Raw genomic sequence first — 15029 nt, 5'->3', positions numbered from 1 at the left:
TAGAGGTTGTGAGTGTTTGTTTATAATATAGACAGATGGAAGCATTGTTTTGTGACCCCCACGCTGGCGACACCCAGTGGCTGGAGGCAGGATGTGTTCTGGCATGAAGCGTTCACTTGGAATCAGGGATGAACTGATTATATGTGGGGGCTCAAAGGTCAAGGTCAAAGTGGATTCAAAAAACCTCTGTCGTCATGCACATGATTTCTCAAGTCTGACTAAGGAATTTCATCAAATGTTGACCAGTTGTCACTTGGACTCAAAGCTGAACTGATTAGATTTCAGTGGTCACTGTAAGTAGACTGAAACTGCACTGGTGGGCAGGGGGATACAACCACGGGACAATTATTGTAGTTTATTCACATCTCTACAGTACACATTTAAATCAATCTTACTCATTCTAGGCAAAGATGCACTGTTCAAAAATAACTGATGGATGGCAATAATGAGTGATGAGTGTCCATATTTACAATGTCCTTTGTCAAGCTGCATTACAGTCAGTTGCTTCCCAGCATCAGGAAGCAGTCATGTTCGGTCCCTTTCAACCTCACAAGCCACTCAGCACTTGGAAATGCACGTCTTCTGCCACAGCACTGAACTGTTGATTTCTGTGGCTCCAACATGAGGAGGGCGGTTTCCATTTATTTGACTCTTTTCTTGGCCTGAAATACAAAAAGGAATTAGGATTTTTAAATGAAAAATCCCATCTGGGAAAGACCAGTGGGAGGATGACTGTCTTTGCCACTTACTGCGTTTGTAAAGCAGGTCTTCAGTGCTTCAAACTCCTTGGCACACATGTCCTTCTTCAACTCCTGTCTGCCTGTCGTGGTGGCTGCCACACACTTCCCATACACTGTTGCCTGAAGAACACAGACGGTGAAATTAGACAGAGAAACACTATTCGGATTAGGCAGCAGATTTGTCGTTCTTTTCATTCTTTTAAACATTGTGAGATATTAAGTTGATTTAAAGGAGAATAATTCATGGATCTTCATATGGCAACTGTGTGAAATTTGGTGCAGTTTGATTAAATTCAACATAACATTTTCATACTCCTACTGTATACTAGACCTGCTTATATACTTATAACAATCTATATAAGCATTTATAAATAAAAGTCTATTTAAATATTTCCTTATTTATAATGCATAAATACAGTATACATCCTCATGCAATCATCCTTTGCTCCAGTATTTTATTCAAGTACGTTTCTCTGCAAATACTATTTCTGTCTCTATACATCGGTAATATGTGTATATTATTTACATATTCTGTCTTCAAATTGTTTTATTTTATTTCTCTACAAATGTTAATTCTGTATGTAATGATAGGTGTACATTATGTTACTATTCTCTGTATCTTTAATTTATTTTATTGCCATTTCCTCTGCATTATACCCTCACGTTGTACACCTCTGTCTGACCATCTGTTATCTTATCCTATCATGTTCCTGAGAAGTAGATCTCACTGCTGAGTGACCCCATGTCCCTGCTCTCTGCTGCCGGGTGTCGGTTCTCACCTCTGCTGAACACTGAGCGAACAGTTCAGGGAAAGCTCGGAGCTTCTCTCTGCTCCGGGTCCACACGTTTGACCCGGACATGGCCGCAGCTCACTGACTCCGCTGACGTCCTTTACGTCCTCAAAGTCAAATGCAGAGTTCGTCAGAATGGAGACGATGATTCCGACTCCGACGCTGCGTCGCTGTTTCTCAAATTGAACGGCAAACTTGACGAAGACATCTCAATGAACAGACTCATACTTTAAACCATGGGCAGCGCCATGTTGTTGACCCTGTCATCAAGGAAACATCCCCGCGGACCATCTGTCAATGCGATTCGCTCGTCTCCCTGTCACTCAAAATGTCCCCTCCAGCTTCCCTAAAGCTGATTCGACTTTGCCCATCGGTAGACGTCACCAGACCCCAGCACCCAAGAGCCAATACGCTTTTAGGATTGTTTCTCGTTCTTCCGCGATTGGCTAGCTGTCACCTCGACACCCCGCCCCTCCTCGCTCCGCCCTCAGAGGAAGATGAGGAACCCGGAGTTCGGACTGCGAAATCATGGCAACGTTCATGGAGCGGTTAGCTTTCCTCCAGAAAGTGAGTACCGAGAACAGCCCGAGCAGCGAGAGGAGCCGACCGACAGCTGCCGGGAGCGGGTCGAGCTCCACATAGCGTCCAACCCACCTGTTCAAGCCTGTTAACTTGTGCTACCTTTAGCTTGCTATTAGCCTGCTAAGCTAACAACATGAATTCACACATCCAGTCATATCTTGTCATGTTTCTGTTGACACGCCGGAATGTTCCGATAAAGTTTCGATTGAAAACCACACCTATCCATGTCAGAATTAGTTTAACAGTTGATTAAACTGACTCATGAATGGTTCTGTGAGACATGCGAGTAACATGAGAATCTACATTCCACTCCACACATGGATTTGTATGACCCAGACCCTCATCCACCATTTGATCATGATCTCTTCCACCTCTCTTCTTTAGGTGCCCACCCTGATGAAGGCTACCGCAGATGATGAAAACCCCTGTCCTGGCTACTTGTTCCAGGAGATTGGAAGTATCCTGTAACAGTTTCTATTGTATTTGTATATATCATATATATTTGTATAAAGTATGTGTAGCCTCTGAGGTATGTTGCTCATGTGACACATGCTTATGAATTGATTTGTCTGATAGATACTGAATGGCTCTTAATACCGTACATTATATTAGAAAAATACCACAGCATTTAAGCTTGGTCAGGGAAATTTAACTGGTAGTACTGTGAACTTTATGGTTTAAGATTTGATAACTTCTGCTTATCTCCGGGACACATCTCCCTTTCGATGTAATGGGCTGTGGAGCTGTAAAATACAGATCAAGGTCAACAGCAAGAAAGTTTGCTGCTTGAATCCAGTTTCGATCGGGGTCTTTCTTTTTGGAGTTTGAAAGTTCTTGTGTGTTTCCTCCAGCTTCCTCCCACAGTGCAAAGACTGTGGAGACTCTAAATTGACATAGGTGCACAAATGTCAATGGTCGTTGATCAGTGTACCCCGCCTCTCATTAGACGTTAAAGGATAAGTGGTTTAGATAATTGGTGAATAAATATTCCATTACACAAATCAGGTGTATCGATTTCTCCATTGTGATATCCTTAACCACCCAATTAGAAATCTCCCATGAATCTTCAGGTTGTGGACAGTGTTTGTTGGAGTACCTTTTGGAGAGGCTGCAAGCTGGGTCCTGTCACGTCAAATTAAAGGTGAGACCTGTGTGTTTCTACATTTCTGTCTGCACAGTGACACTTTAAAATAGATAAATGCGTCAATAACTCAAAATTCAATTCTTCCTTCTGTTTTTTAGGTGCTGAAGATCTTTGTCCATCTCTGCAGCCATGGTTCAAACCATTTCCTCACAGAACTTAGAAGGAACTCCACCTTCATCCAGCAAGCGTCAGGTTATTGTTGCTTTTACCTCCATTTATCTCTCAGCATTCTCTGTTTGCTCTGTTACCTGAATATTCACTGTTTGCTACTGGACATTTTTTGCTCTTCAAGTTTATAGTGGCCCACCTGATCCCATTCATGGCACAGCATTGTACCAGAAAGTGAGGAATACAGCACAGGTGAGACACACGTTGTATTTCTTCATCACAATCATCACATAGCTGTGAAAGTTACACACTCGCTCAGCTTTTTGTCTTGTCTGTTTGTAGGAAGTGGCCAGGTCGCTTTTCACAGATGCAATGTTAAACAAGAGCAGCGTCTCTCCACTCAACCACGGCATGGGTGAGCAACAAAATCTGAAAAGTCTATTGTTTTGCTGACCATATTTCCGACTGTGTCGTCCCACTCACCAAACTAAAATACAACTAAAGGATGGATTACTCATGATCCTCAACTTCCTGAACCAGAAGAGCTGCTGGTGTAACAAATACAAGAGTTCCTTGGCTGAATGTTGGAGATGAATGCTGGTTTTAAAGTCTTTTTAACTGATTCGGTTCGGCAGCTCAGTATTACTCTTGAACTCAGTCACACACTTGTAACAGGAGATTGTACCTGATATCTTAAGTTACATAGAGCAAGAACAGACATTCAGGCAATGAAAGCCCCATTCTCCCTTATTCCAAGTCAGTGAACCTTGGACTTAATCTGGATACGTAGACATCTAGTGGAAATCATGTAATGTTCAGATAAAGTCAAGAGAAGAGGGCTGGTTAGGCTGTGCAGGTTTACCACTGCATCTATTACCGACAGTGAGAGACTGTAGATTTGATGATGGGCAAGTTTAAAAACCCTCAGTTGGACCTCAGTTAACATGTCATGAGCAAATATAAGAAGTGCATGAGTGCCAATATATAGAAACATCTATAACACAGAATTCTCGGTCATTGAATTTTGTGAGCTGAAAGCAAAGGAATAGATGTGTTGTGTCTGTTTGTTCAGGTATGGGCTCTGACCACAGGTCAGGAATGCAGGGCTTTGGTTACAGTCCAGGGAAGCAAGGCACAGGTGAGTAATCGCCCAACACACACATACTTACACACACACACAAACATACACACATATACACACACACACGCACGTATACACACACAAAAACATACAAACAAATAAAATCAAGCTTATATGTGTACCTGTGCCTCCCAACAGGCAGTGACTCCCTATTGGATAAGATCCAGAAAGCTGCAGAGGTAGTTGCGAGTGCTGTCCTTCCACCGACTGAACACCAGGGCATCCGTCTCCAAGAAAACCATTATAGGGCCGTTGTCGCGCCGTCTGCACCCATAGAGGTTGCGGTGCCTGCATGTGCCTATAACCTGCCTGCTCGCAAACTGAAAGGTCAGTCATTAACGGTGTGATAGAAAACACAGACTACAGGCTTCAATCTCAAATTATGACCTTGTGTAACAGTATATGAGTCACCGATGAGCTCAAGCTGCGGCATTGAGACTCCGCTTTAAATCCATAAATCTTCTCCCCTTGACTCTCTGGTCCCTCCACCACAGCAGTGACCCAGCGGTGCCCGGGGAAGGTAGGAGGCGGCTGGGAAGAGACCGACAGCGGCAACAGCTCCTCTCACAACTCCTCTCAGGACATCGCAGCCAACAGCAGGGCCTCAGCTGGCAGCAAGTCAGCGGGGACCGGGAGCCAATCGGGGGCCAGCAGAGAGAGCAGTGGGGACCTATCAGAACGGTTAGTGGCAAGGTCAGCCTGTGGAGCTGTGTGAGGAGAGAGGTTTCTCTGAACACCGGTTTAACTGTAGTTCTACTAGTACTCAAACTTTAACACCTAACATAATATATCTTTGTCTGTGCAGTCAGTGTTAGTCTGAGATGATGCACAGTTTCTCCACTTTTCCACAGTTATTTTAATTTCTCTTTTTCGCACCCTGTCTGATTTCCAGGGTTGATGCTTTGCAGTTGGGGGACTGTGGCCAGGAGATGGCTCTCATCAGCAGACTGACTGAAGGATCCAGAGTGTTCCTGTCCAGAGAGGAGAACCAACACTTCATCAAAGAGTTAGTACATATTTAATCAGCCTGAGAATACAGCTGTTGTGACTGACTTTCTGTTTATATAATATGGTAATTACCTTTTATCTTTATTCTTTAAATAAGTGATGTAATATTTGTCTTTGTATCTAATCTTTCAGATGCTCCATTCTTAACTGTGAGGTTGTGGTGGAGTTGCTCTCAAGCAAACTTCAAGATCCCTCAAACACTGTTAAGATGGTAACAATGAATTGGCTTCGCTGATCACCCAGGTTTTCTTCCTGATATTGTGCAATCCCAACATTCACGTCTCGTTTTCCTCCAATCCTGCAGAGGACTCTGTGTGCTATCGCATGCCTCATGACCTCTGACCTCCTCTCGCTGGAGCAAATGTTTGGAGCCACACAAAGGAGACTTCGCCAGCTGAGTGAGGGGCCCCCGGGGCCTGTGGCAAACAAAGCCACCAAGGTAAGGGAGACAGACATATAAAAACAACACGTGGTGATGATATGACAGAACTAGATCAGGAGATTAATTGTTTTCTCGTCCGAACAGATTTTGCGACAGTTTGAAGCTCTGACCGGTGGATCTTTGAACGCTCCCAAGCCGGATACAGCAAACGGCAGCCACCAGGCTACAAGTAATCAGCCTCACACATCTTCATACTCAGGCCCTTTACTACCGTCTTGCTTTGCTGACAGCACCAACCTCAACCATCTTCAGCCTGACATTGTGACCGTAGATGTCCCTCAGCTACCAGATCCCCCATCTTCCCCTTCTGGTCTGGCTTTGGCACAGAAACACCCAGCAGACCTGATGCTTGACGGGGGTGAGGTGAAACTTTCTTCCATTCAGCCAGAGCCCATCAGGACTGCTGACGTTGCACTGGCTGTTGATGATCCAGAGCTTACCAGAGACAGAGGTTCCTCTCCTCTCTATGAGCCGCAGAGCGAGCAGCTCTGTCTGAGCAGAGTGTCTCTGTTCAGTGGAATGGAGCTGGTGACCAGGGGGAGGCTGCTGTGCGAGAGGGAAAGAGAAATGTCCACGACTGACATGGACATAAAGGAGGATGGCTTAAAGCAGAATGCAGCTGTGTATAGGTCTGATGATGCAGAACATTCAACTGCCCCTGTCAACAGTACCATCAGTGAGAGTTCTCCTTCATTTTGCAACTCGGCTGCATCCGATAGCAGCCAGCCAGTATCTGCCTTCTCATTTCTCAAATGTTGACCAACAACTGCTGCTGGGACTGTTCTACCTAAACCAATGATGTCATCACATATATATATATATATCATTTTAGGAAATCTATTTAATTAAAAAACGACCTCAGATCTGCAAGGTTATACTGTAGAGGCAGCAAATTCATATTATGTCCAAGTTGTCTATTCATATATGTGTCGTGCCTCTGTGGAAGCTGTACTTACAGGACCAGCGTGTGGGATTAATGCTGAGTTCACACTACATGGTTTTCACTTTTTGGGGCTCTGGTGTACACAGAATTGATTTCAGGGCCAAGACTCTGTCATCCGTTCGTTGTACACTGTTTACAGTTGGACTAGTTTCTACACAAATGTTTCTCCACCCAAAACACAAACACTGACACCTCTAGTAGCTGCTCTAGGTCCAGACAATATTTTGGCTCAACTTTATTCACAGCTAACCTCATATGAATCCAGATGAACTAAAAAGCTGATTGCTGATGCATTTTGGTTCATGTTTTCTGCGTGTATTGCTCTCAACATTAACTGTTTACCTGCACGTCGTCTCCTCCGACTAGATTTATAGCAGGCCAAATATCTAGATAAGTCAGCAACAAATACATTTAAAATTTGCCATTTAGATCACAAGACGGGGCGAAGAGTGCGTAGTCTGTGACCCTGTCGCCAGACAAGCAAGTGGTATGATCTGCACAGTGATACGATGTCTTTAAAAGACGTGTAGTCTGAACTTTGCTTGGAGAGCCTTTTAGCAGTGAGGTTCCACATTGTGATCAACTCAACCCCTCCCTGCTCTCTTTCTAAAAATGTAGGAGAACCTCCATTGGCCTTCAGCTTGCATAATTACAAAACGTCCTCCTCAGAGCCAGTGTTTGGTTTGTCCCTTCTGGGCTACTGGAGAAACAATGTAATTCAATATGAGAGGAGGACCTGCCTCTCATTTCCATGTGACTGGCTCATTTTAAGTGAACAAAAAACATGTGTAACTAACTGAAAACAGGTTATGATTATTATATTTCATTTATACAATTTGTATAAAACGGGTTTGCTTTGAATCCTCCACGCTGCTCCTTTAAGCAGCAGATTTGGTGAGAGACAGATTGAGGACTCTGTGCTGTAGTCGTTGAGGGATGTTTCACGAGTATGGTGGTCTTGAATTACTGGTTCTAACTGATGGCTGCTTTATCTCAGGATTTATTTTAGGTAACAACTCTTTCGCCTCCGCAGCAGCCCCTGAAACCTCTGAGGGACAATCCCTTGATTTGTAATTTGCACTACAGTTGCTTTTTTTAATGATCTCATGAAACTACAAAGCAGTCGTCTTCCATGTTTCGTTGGTACTAAGCTATCAGTATTGTGTAAAATTTACAAGTTAAGTCATTCTACCCTGTATTGATTGAAACCTACCCATGAGAATAGAGTGCATGTCTTTAATGAAAAAAGTGAGTGTGGAGAACTAATGTGGACATTTTCGCTGTGCAATAACCAATGTGCGAAAGATCTGCAATCAGAATAATGACAATATCTTCAACTAAACAGTCACTTCTTAATATAATGTAAACTGCATCCACTATGGTTATTTCAGTGACACATTATAATGTGGCATTTAGTACAAACGACATACCATTATGGAAACCTACTGGTACATAGTGAAAGCTACTGTACCGTTACTGCTACAGTCACTTTGTTTCAGTGAGCCACGCTGCTGCACAGATTGAAGAATAAAACATGCTGTGTTTTGTTACAGCAACAACTACATAAGTGAGGCTCACTATGCTGCAAATTCACAAATGGGAATCATCTCAAACATCACTTCCAATTACACTTTATTTCAATGTCAAATGATTTGGAACATTACACAAAATATGAATCATCACACCTTTATTTGCAACACAGTGTACTGGTCATATTAAACCGCCCATAAACAAGTATGGCTGACAGTCTTATGACACGCTCATACACATGTTAGATGCTAAAGAAGTAAAACCTGGTTCTGAATTCCTTTAGACAACCTTTTTTTTCCTCAGGGGCTTGATTTGTTAAATGCACTGAGCTGAGTGAACTAGCAGAGCAGCGGGCTGCTGTGTCAACTCTCAGCTCTGGAAATAGCCAGGGTTCAATCTGAGGTTGGTGTGCCTCATGAAGAACCACTGCTCCATTAACTTGAACCTTCTGACCTGCCACACCTTAGCTTTAAGATAGGGAAAATAACTGCAAAATACAGTTTACTCTAACTTTATTACTTTGGTTAGAGAAAACAGAAAAGGCCTAAACTCTTTTAAACTAGATGTATTTTAATAGTGCTCCTTGGGAGTGAATCAGTTGGCCTCCACCAACTTATTTGGTGAAGGGGATCACAACTCCCAATTCACAGATACAAACGTGTGAGTGCCTTCCCCCGTCAAGAGTAAACAAAATGAGGAGTTATTGAGTAAAGTGCTGAGCTTTATTTAGTTTTGCAAGCACTTTGGATCATCATCACACTTCTCTTGTGATTAGCACCAATGAAAATGTCCACACATCGATGCACGCATGTAAAGAGAATGATAACTCTTTATAAAGTGCACAGGGTGCGTGCACACACATGCACTCACACAAACACACTTACACATCAATACTGCACAGAAAACCACAGTGGCTGGGCCATGGAAAGGCGGATGTGCTTATGGTTTCAACAAATGGTACATGGCGAGGTGGGGATGAGCCTTTGTGCCCAAATTCTGTAAACCTCCCCACACGACATCCCCTTCCCCCTGACCCGAGTGTGTCGCTTGAGGCCTTAAAAGAGGAGCCACCGTGCCGGCAGCGTCTGCACCGATGGGTGAGGAACAAAAGGTCAGGAGAAGGGACAGAGGTCACGGTCATGTCGAGCCCGGGCGCTCTCTGGTCTGTAGACTGCTGAAGTGCGCCTCCCTCAGGACTCTGTTGATGTGGTCGTAAGAGACACTGCTGCCGTTGCCGTGGAAACCGTGCTGCATGGAGCTGGCAGAGTCTTCAGGCGTTGGGCTGAGGGAGTGCTGGGCGATGCAGTTGTTCTGGCTGTGTATGCACGGCCTGGTAGTGACCACTACGGCTCTCTCTGGACTACTGATCCCGTTACTGCTGTCACTGCTGGAAGACTGCAAACACAGAATAGAGAGGGGCCCCGAGGAGCAGCTTCATGAGTGGATGGAGAATCCTTAAATAAAACATTCAGTGCTTCTCCCAACTCTGGTGCATTGCATATGGCATACAGTGGAATGTATTTATATGCGGGATGTCAGGCTTTTCTCTTTATCCACAAATGTCAGACTCTATGCATGAAGACAGAGAATATGTAACCTTTGCAGACAGATTCATCCTCTCCCAAAGGACAATTTTCATGAAATGCTTGACTGTGTAATGGTCTGAAGATGAACGGACTTCAGTCTCACCTCTGAGTCCAAATCTGACACAAGCAGGCTGGGTCCCCCTCCCGACCTCTTGGCCTGTGAACTGAGCTGCTGGTCCTCCTCGCGGTCGCAGCTACGGTGTCGTTTCCTGTGCGAAAGCAGAAATGGAGGCGGAGTGTTGTTAAATGCTGAGGTGTATGTAAAAGTGGAGGCGATAGTGTGACAGTAATGATGCAGGGAGGGGGAGGGAGATCGGAGGCAGGGAGCCAGGCCGTCGAGAGAACATGAAGACGAACCAAAAATAGCAACACACACACTAGTAGTTACATGAATAGACATGTGTTACTCCCATTATGAGAACAAAAATGATTAACATAACTTCACTGGGATTTAGCAGGAGTTTAATCCAACGTATAGCTACGGCATTGTTAGCCGGAACAGTCTAGATTAATGTGCTATAGAAAGGAATGATCTGGACGCCATGCTGCAGTACAGCTGAGGTGTTTGATTGTGATCCTGTGTGGAATGAAGGGACTGCATTACGGTGGAAATGGTTACCTGTTATCAGTCAGCATTTCTCCAGTCTTGTCGGGTGTGTTTTTGTTAAAGGGGTCTGGGCAACCAGAAAGGTCGATACTTCTCGTGGGCCGGGTTCAGATGCCTTTACTATGTCACAGCTCCACAACCAGTCCGTAGAAAATCAATGTGGCAAGCTTCCTCTCATCCCACCAGAATATCCAGGACGTGAGAGAGTTAACTTCCAGCCGGCTACAACACAAACCTCCCCTGAGGGTTACTTCAGCCCTGTCACTGCTCCGAGTCCAGCCCAACCTGCCGGCCAACCGACCATCCAACGCCCCGGCGATACCACAGCCTGCCTCTGGAAGCCTGAGAGCTAACCAGCTAACAAGCTAGCTGCTAGGTACACTAGTTTACCCAATGAAATCCCGAGGAGCTCCAAGCAGACAGCAAAGAGAGCCGGCTAGGCTAAGCTAAGCTAGGCTAGCCCACTAGCTGCTAGTGAAAGGCGATGCCGAAGCTAACTACTTAAGCTAACTGCACCGGAAAGTTCTTCCGCCTTCGTACTCCGTCCTCTCGCCGCTAACTGGTGTCAGGACCTGACGACAGTCTCACGTTAGACAGTAAAACAGGAGAAGTAAACAAACTACTCCAGAATTAAGTGGTCAGATGTAAGTCATTGATAGTCGGTGCGGTTTAGCTGAGCCATCGCAGCGGGTTCGTCTTCTTCACTGCTGTTCGTCACTGTCGCCTGAAGCTCCGCCCCTCTGTTTACGTGACGTCACACAAGAAACGACTTCCGGTGTCAACAACATGGCGAAGTTCTTTAATCTCCTCTGTCATTTCCACCTTCTCTCCACAACATTGTAAGAACGTTAAGGGGATCTTCTTTCCACAAGGCCTTGAATAAAAAGTATAACTGGTCCCTGCATGATGTTGTGGGGAAAGAGTCAGAAGTACCAATTGTAACCAGTTCGGCTATTTTGTTGATTTATTTAGTTTAGCTCTCCCTAAATTGAGCGATGCAGCCAAGGAGCCTCACAACCTGAAACTTTTACCTTGAAGGGGAGTTTCACTCTGATGCTGGATCTCCACTTCCTTGTTAAATTGTCATGTTCAAGTTGCTCTGAACTCCATTGTCCGTTTTCATTTGATGCAATAATAATACCACTTTTAAGGGACATTTTCCGCGTATAGCCTGACCAAATATGGATGAATATTACTTCATGCATGGACCATAATGCCCTCTGATTATTAATATTACAGGCGGCCACACAACACTTGATAATAATTATCTTCCACTGCTTCACAACGTATTTAAAATCTGCATTTTGAATACCCTGATACACCCAGGACATGCACAGTGTTAATTTAGAAACAATAAGTATCATTTAATAGTTATAGAATATGTTGTCTTAGATTCATGATAATTGGTCTTTGTTGAAGTAATGTGGTTGTGCTACCACTAGATGGTGCTAAATTAAATTCATACGATTGAGGAGATTTCCTCATCCTCATTGTTTTTCAACTGTGCACAGGAATGGGTGTTTTCAGCAGTGTTGTGCAAGTTCACACCTCTCATGAACTAGTTCAAAGTTCAGTTCATACAAGTAAACATGAATAGTTCACGTTCATAGTTCACCATTTAAATTCTGAACTAGTTCATAGTTCAGTTCATTTCATAGTTTTAAGGTGGAAAGTGAGAATGAAAGACTTAACTTGTTAAAGAAAACCTTATCCATCACTACCCCTTGCCTTTACTGTCGGAATCTTTATCAGACAGTGTGTTAAAATCCCTCAGATAATAATAAGGTGCATCGGATCTCGGATGTAGTTGCTGAGTCTGCGTCTCTGCCTTCTCTTGCCATCTGTATATGAGACCAAGAGCTGTTGTGTTGCAGGTATGGCCTGCCCCTTTAAGGAAAGTTTGTAGTGTTTGACGTAGTGCACCTGGGTATTGTTGGAAAAGACGCTAAAAGTGTGTGTATAATGACAAGTGACGGAGCACCTAGAGGTGATGCGAGTGTTGCTCCTGCTGTAAATCCGAGAAATAAAGTGGCCGCATTCCAAGTAAAGGAACATCTCCTCCTCCTTATTCACGGAGCGGTCCGGACGGCTGGTTACCGTCCAGACAGCGAGCCAAGATAACCAGTGGCAGGGGCGGCTCCTGGTACAGGCGACATAGGAGACTGATTTATCACGACGTGACACATGCAATGTAAAACAATACATTAACGTCACACCATCATCCTCTAACCCTGGGCAAGCACCGGAGGTAGAAGCTCTGCGCAAAGCGGTCCGCCTCCTTACCTCGCCCATGTTAAATACTTCTCGCTGTTCGGGAAGAACCGGGAAGCGCCGTGGCCACATACACACACATACTCTCCTGTGGGGGGGTGGCTAAAGGCTTGCGTGTGACTACCAGCATCATTCACTCTAAACCAGCGCGGAGAAATGATGATGAGAAATTAAATATAACCAAATTCAATATAACAAAATTAAATTAAATTAAATATAAAAAAACATTAATTAAATGGAGAAAAAACAAACTGCGCACGCACATCCTGCGCAGAAGCCCACTGCGCACATCCTGCGCAAAAGCTCATTACAGGAATTGCGCGCACAGTTAGTTTTTTTTTCAAATATTTTTTTCAAATTAGATGTTTTTCTGTTTTTAACAATAATTTAATGTAATTAATTTAAATTTACCACCTGCTGATTGTCATGAGGAACTAAGCATTATAAGAAGATGGACAAATTATCGGCTGCCCCCTGCTGGCTGCTGGGTTCCTCTGCTGCTCTAGCTTGGTTTCTGCAGCTTGTGATTACCTAAAGTGTGCATATTAACATCCAATAGTTTTCATCAGGTCTATTCAGGAAAATAGTATAATAGTGCTTCCTGGTTATGACAGCACCGGTTCTACAGGTCCCAGGCTTCAGTTGACACTCAACTGTAGTAAAGACTCACATGTACAGAAGGTGAAGTCAAGATACAAAATCAGTACAAGACAATCTGGTTCCTCACTAACTTGTTGCTGTTTCAAAGACTTTGGGCAGGTTACCATGGTAATGCACTTAATTTATTGATTTACTGAATGAATTGAATCAATGCTTATCTGTGTTTATTAGGCCTTAATGCACTGGATGGAAGAGGATCAAAGATCAATATCCAGACCAGATGAGGCCTGTCTCTCAGTCTGCACTCTCCTGTCCCAAACCCACTGAAGCCTTTCATGTTTCTACACTTTGGCTCCACAGATGCCTGGACGTACTGGAAAGAAAATGAACTACAGTGTTTTCCAGTGGATCTGGAAACATTGGAGAGGACAGTGACATCAAAATGTATTTAGCCTGACACTTTCATGAGCAATATGCAACAGACATGTGCTGCTTTTTGATATACAAACTGTACAATCTCATTGTCATGCAACAGATCTTCTTTATCACATTTTTGCAGTGAAAATATCACATACACAAGAACAGTTTCTTCAACGTAAAAGTTTACAAAAAACTACACACAACTCACAGGCTGAAACGACTCTGTTTCATTATTGTGATTGAACTCGTCATTACAAAAAAAGTTTGTGTCAGACACAGCAATTGACAACAGTGCATTGTAAGCTTGGTGACAGTTTGATTAAAAAAACTTTTAATCAAATATTCCTGAGGTTTATGCATTTTCTGTGCAACCCGTTGTTCCTTAAGGCTTCACTTGCTTCAAAGTTTTTATGGCGTTCATCAGGGTATTGATTACCAGCAGGTGATTTGTTTATTAGTGTTTAAAATCGCTGCATCTTTTTTCTGGAAAATCTAAAACTAAAAGCACCTGTCATGGTCCACTCATTTCAGAAATATTGCACACCTTCATCCATTAAAACAAGACAGTATCAAAATCTTACTGACTGAAAGTTAATCTAAAAAAGCCACTTACTGTTATTGTAACAGTATTGACTGATTAAAAAACAGTTTGGTACTTTGCGGCACAATAGCCACCTTCAAACTGTGATGTGAGGCTTCTGAATAGGGCTGAACGATTAATTGCATTTGCGATAAAATCGCGATATGATAAAATGCGATTTTCTAATCGCAACGTGCGCGATTAAAACATGCGAAAGAGAGTAGGACTCTGGGATGCTCTCCTCACCCGCAGCAAAAATGCCGCAGGACCACAAAACTCCTCCGATCCAGAAGATAGCGAAGCAAGGCTGCATCACCTACAGGGTCCCAAAGTCTTCGGCCGACGTGTCGGACACACAGAGCGAGCTCATCTCGCCGGTGACCACGGTGCGGGCGGCGGACCTGAAAATCGCTCCCCGGAAAAGCAAGCCGAGCTCCGGGGCGGCGCGGCTCCAGAGCCCCCCGGTCACCTACATGTACATCTGCGAGACGGAGGTGTTCAGCATGGGGGTGTTCCTGCTGAGGCCCGGCGCCTCT

General features: G+C 44.0%; 3 protein-coding genes and 1 long non-coding RNA gene across 5 annotated transcripts; 2 read left to right on the top strand and 2 right to left on the bottom strand.

Annotated features, from left to right (window-relative positions):
• Positions 1-2: 2 nt before the first annotated feature.
• ndufaf8 (NADH:ubiquinone oxidoreductase complex assembly factor 8) lies at positions 3-1843 on the bottom strand. The gene is made up of 3 exons (XM_053413233.1): positions 1520-1843; positions 750-860; positions 3-662 (listed from the first exon to the last, which is right to left on the bottom strand). The coding sequence occupies exons 1-3, from the start codon at positions 1598-1600 to the stop codon at positions 642-644; spliced, it is 213 nt and encodes a 70-aa protein (XP_053269208.1). The 5' UTR covers positions 1601-1843; the 3' UTR covers positions 3-641.
• Positions 1844-1977: 134 nt separating this feature from the next.
• Positions 1978-8634, top strand: tepsin (TEPSIN adaptor related protein complex 4 accessory protein). Of its 2 annotated transcripts, none has more exons than XM_053413156.1 (13): positions 1978-2098; positions 2498-2570; positions 3163-3254; positions 3356-3449; positions 3550-3617; positions 3708-3780; positions 4438-4503; positions 4645-4833; positions 5004-5187; positions 5399-5512; positions 5647-5725; positions 5819-5953; positions 6041-8634. In XM_053413156.1, the coding sequence occupies exons 1-13, from the start codon at positions 2060-2062 to the stop codon at positions 6713-6715; spliced, it is 1881 nt and encodes a 626-aa protein (XP_053269131.1). In that variant the 5' UTR covers positions 1978-2059; the 3' UTR covers positions 6716-8634. The 2 variants fall into 2 exon arrangements, with proteins under 2 accessions (XP_053269131.1, XP_053269130.1); XM_053413155.1 differs by having other exon boundaries at positions 5001-5187.
• On the bottom strand, positions 8515-11375 carry si:dkey-21c1.1 (uncharacterized protein LOC100150256 homolog). The gene is made up of 3 exons (XM_053413170.1): positions 10635-11375; positions 10119-10224; positions 8515-9824 (listed from the first exon to the last, which is right to left on the bottom strand). Exons 1-3 carry the CDS (start codon positions 10649-10651, stop codon positions 9567-9569), a joined length of 381 nt encoding a protein of 126 aa, XP_053269145.1. The 5' UTR covers positions 10652-11375; the 3' UTR covers positions 8515-9566.
• Positions 11376-11391: 16 nt separating this feature from the next.
• LOC128426338 (uncharacterized) lies at positions 11392-14503 on the top strand. Its single transcript, XR_008333255.1, has 2 exons — positions 11392-11461; positions 13725-14503. It is a non-coding gene; the product is annotated as an uncharacterized LOC128426338 (long non-coding RNA).
• The last annotated feature ends 526 nt before the right edge of the window (positions 14504-15029 follow it).

Source organism: Pleuronectes platessa, chromosome 21 (genome assembly GCF_947347685.1).
Source record: "Pleuronectes platessa chromosome 21, fPlePla1.1, whole genome shotgun sequence".
NCBI classification, from domain to species: Eukaryota; Metazoa; Chordata; class Actinopteri; order Pleuronectiformes; family Pleuronectidae; genus Pleuronectes; species Pleuronectes platessa.
Note: the sequence above shows the minus strand (reverse complement) of the source record. Positions and strands in the feature narration are given on the sequence as shown.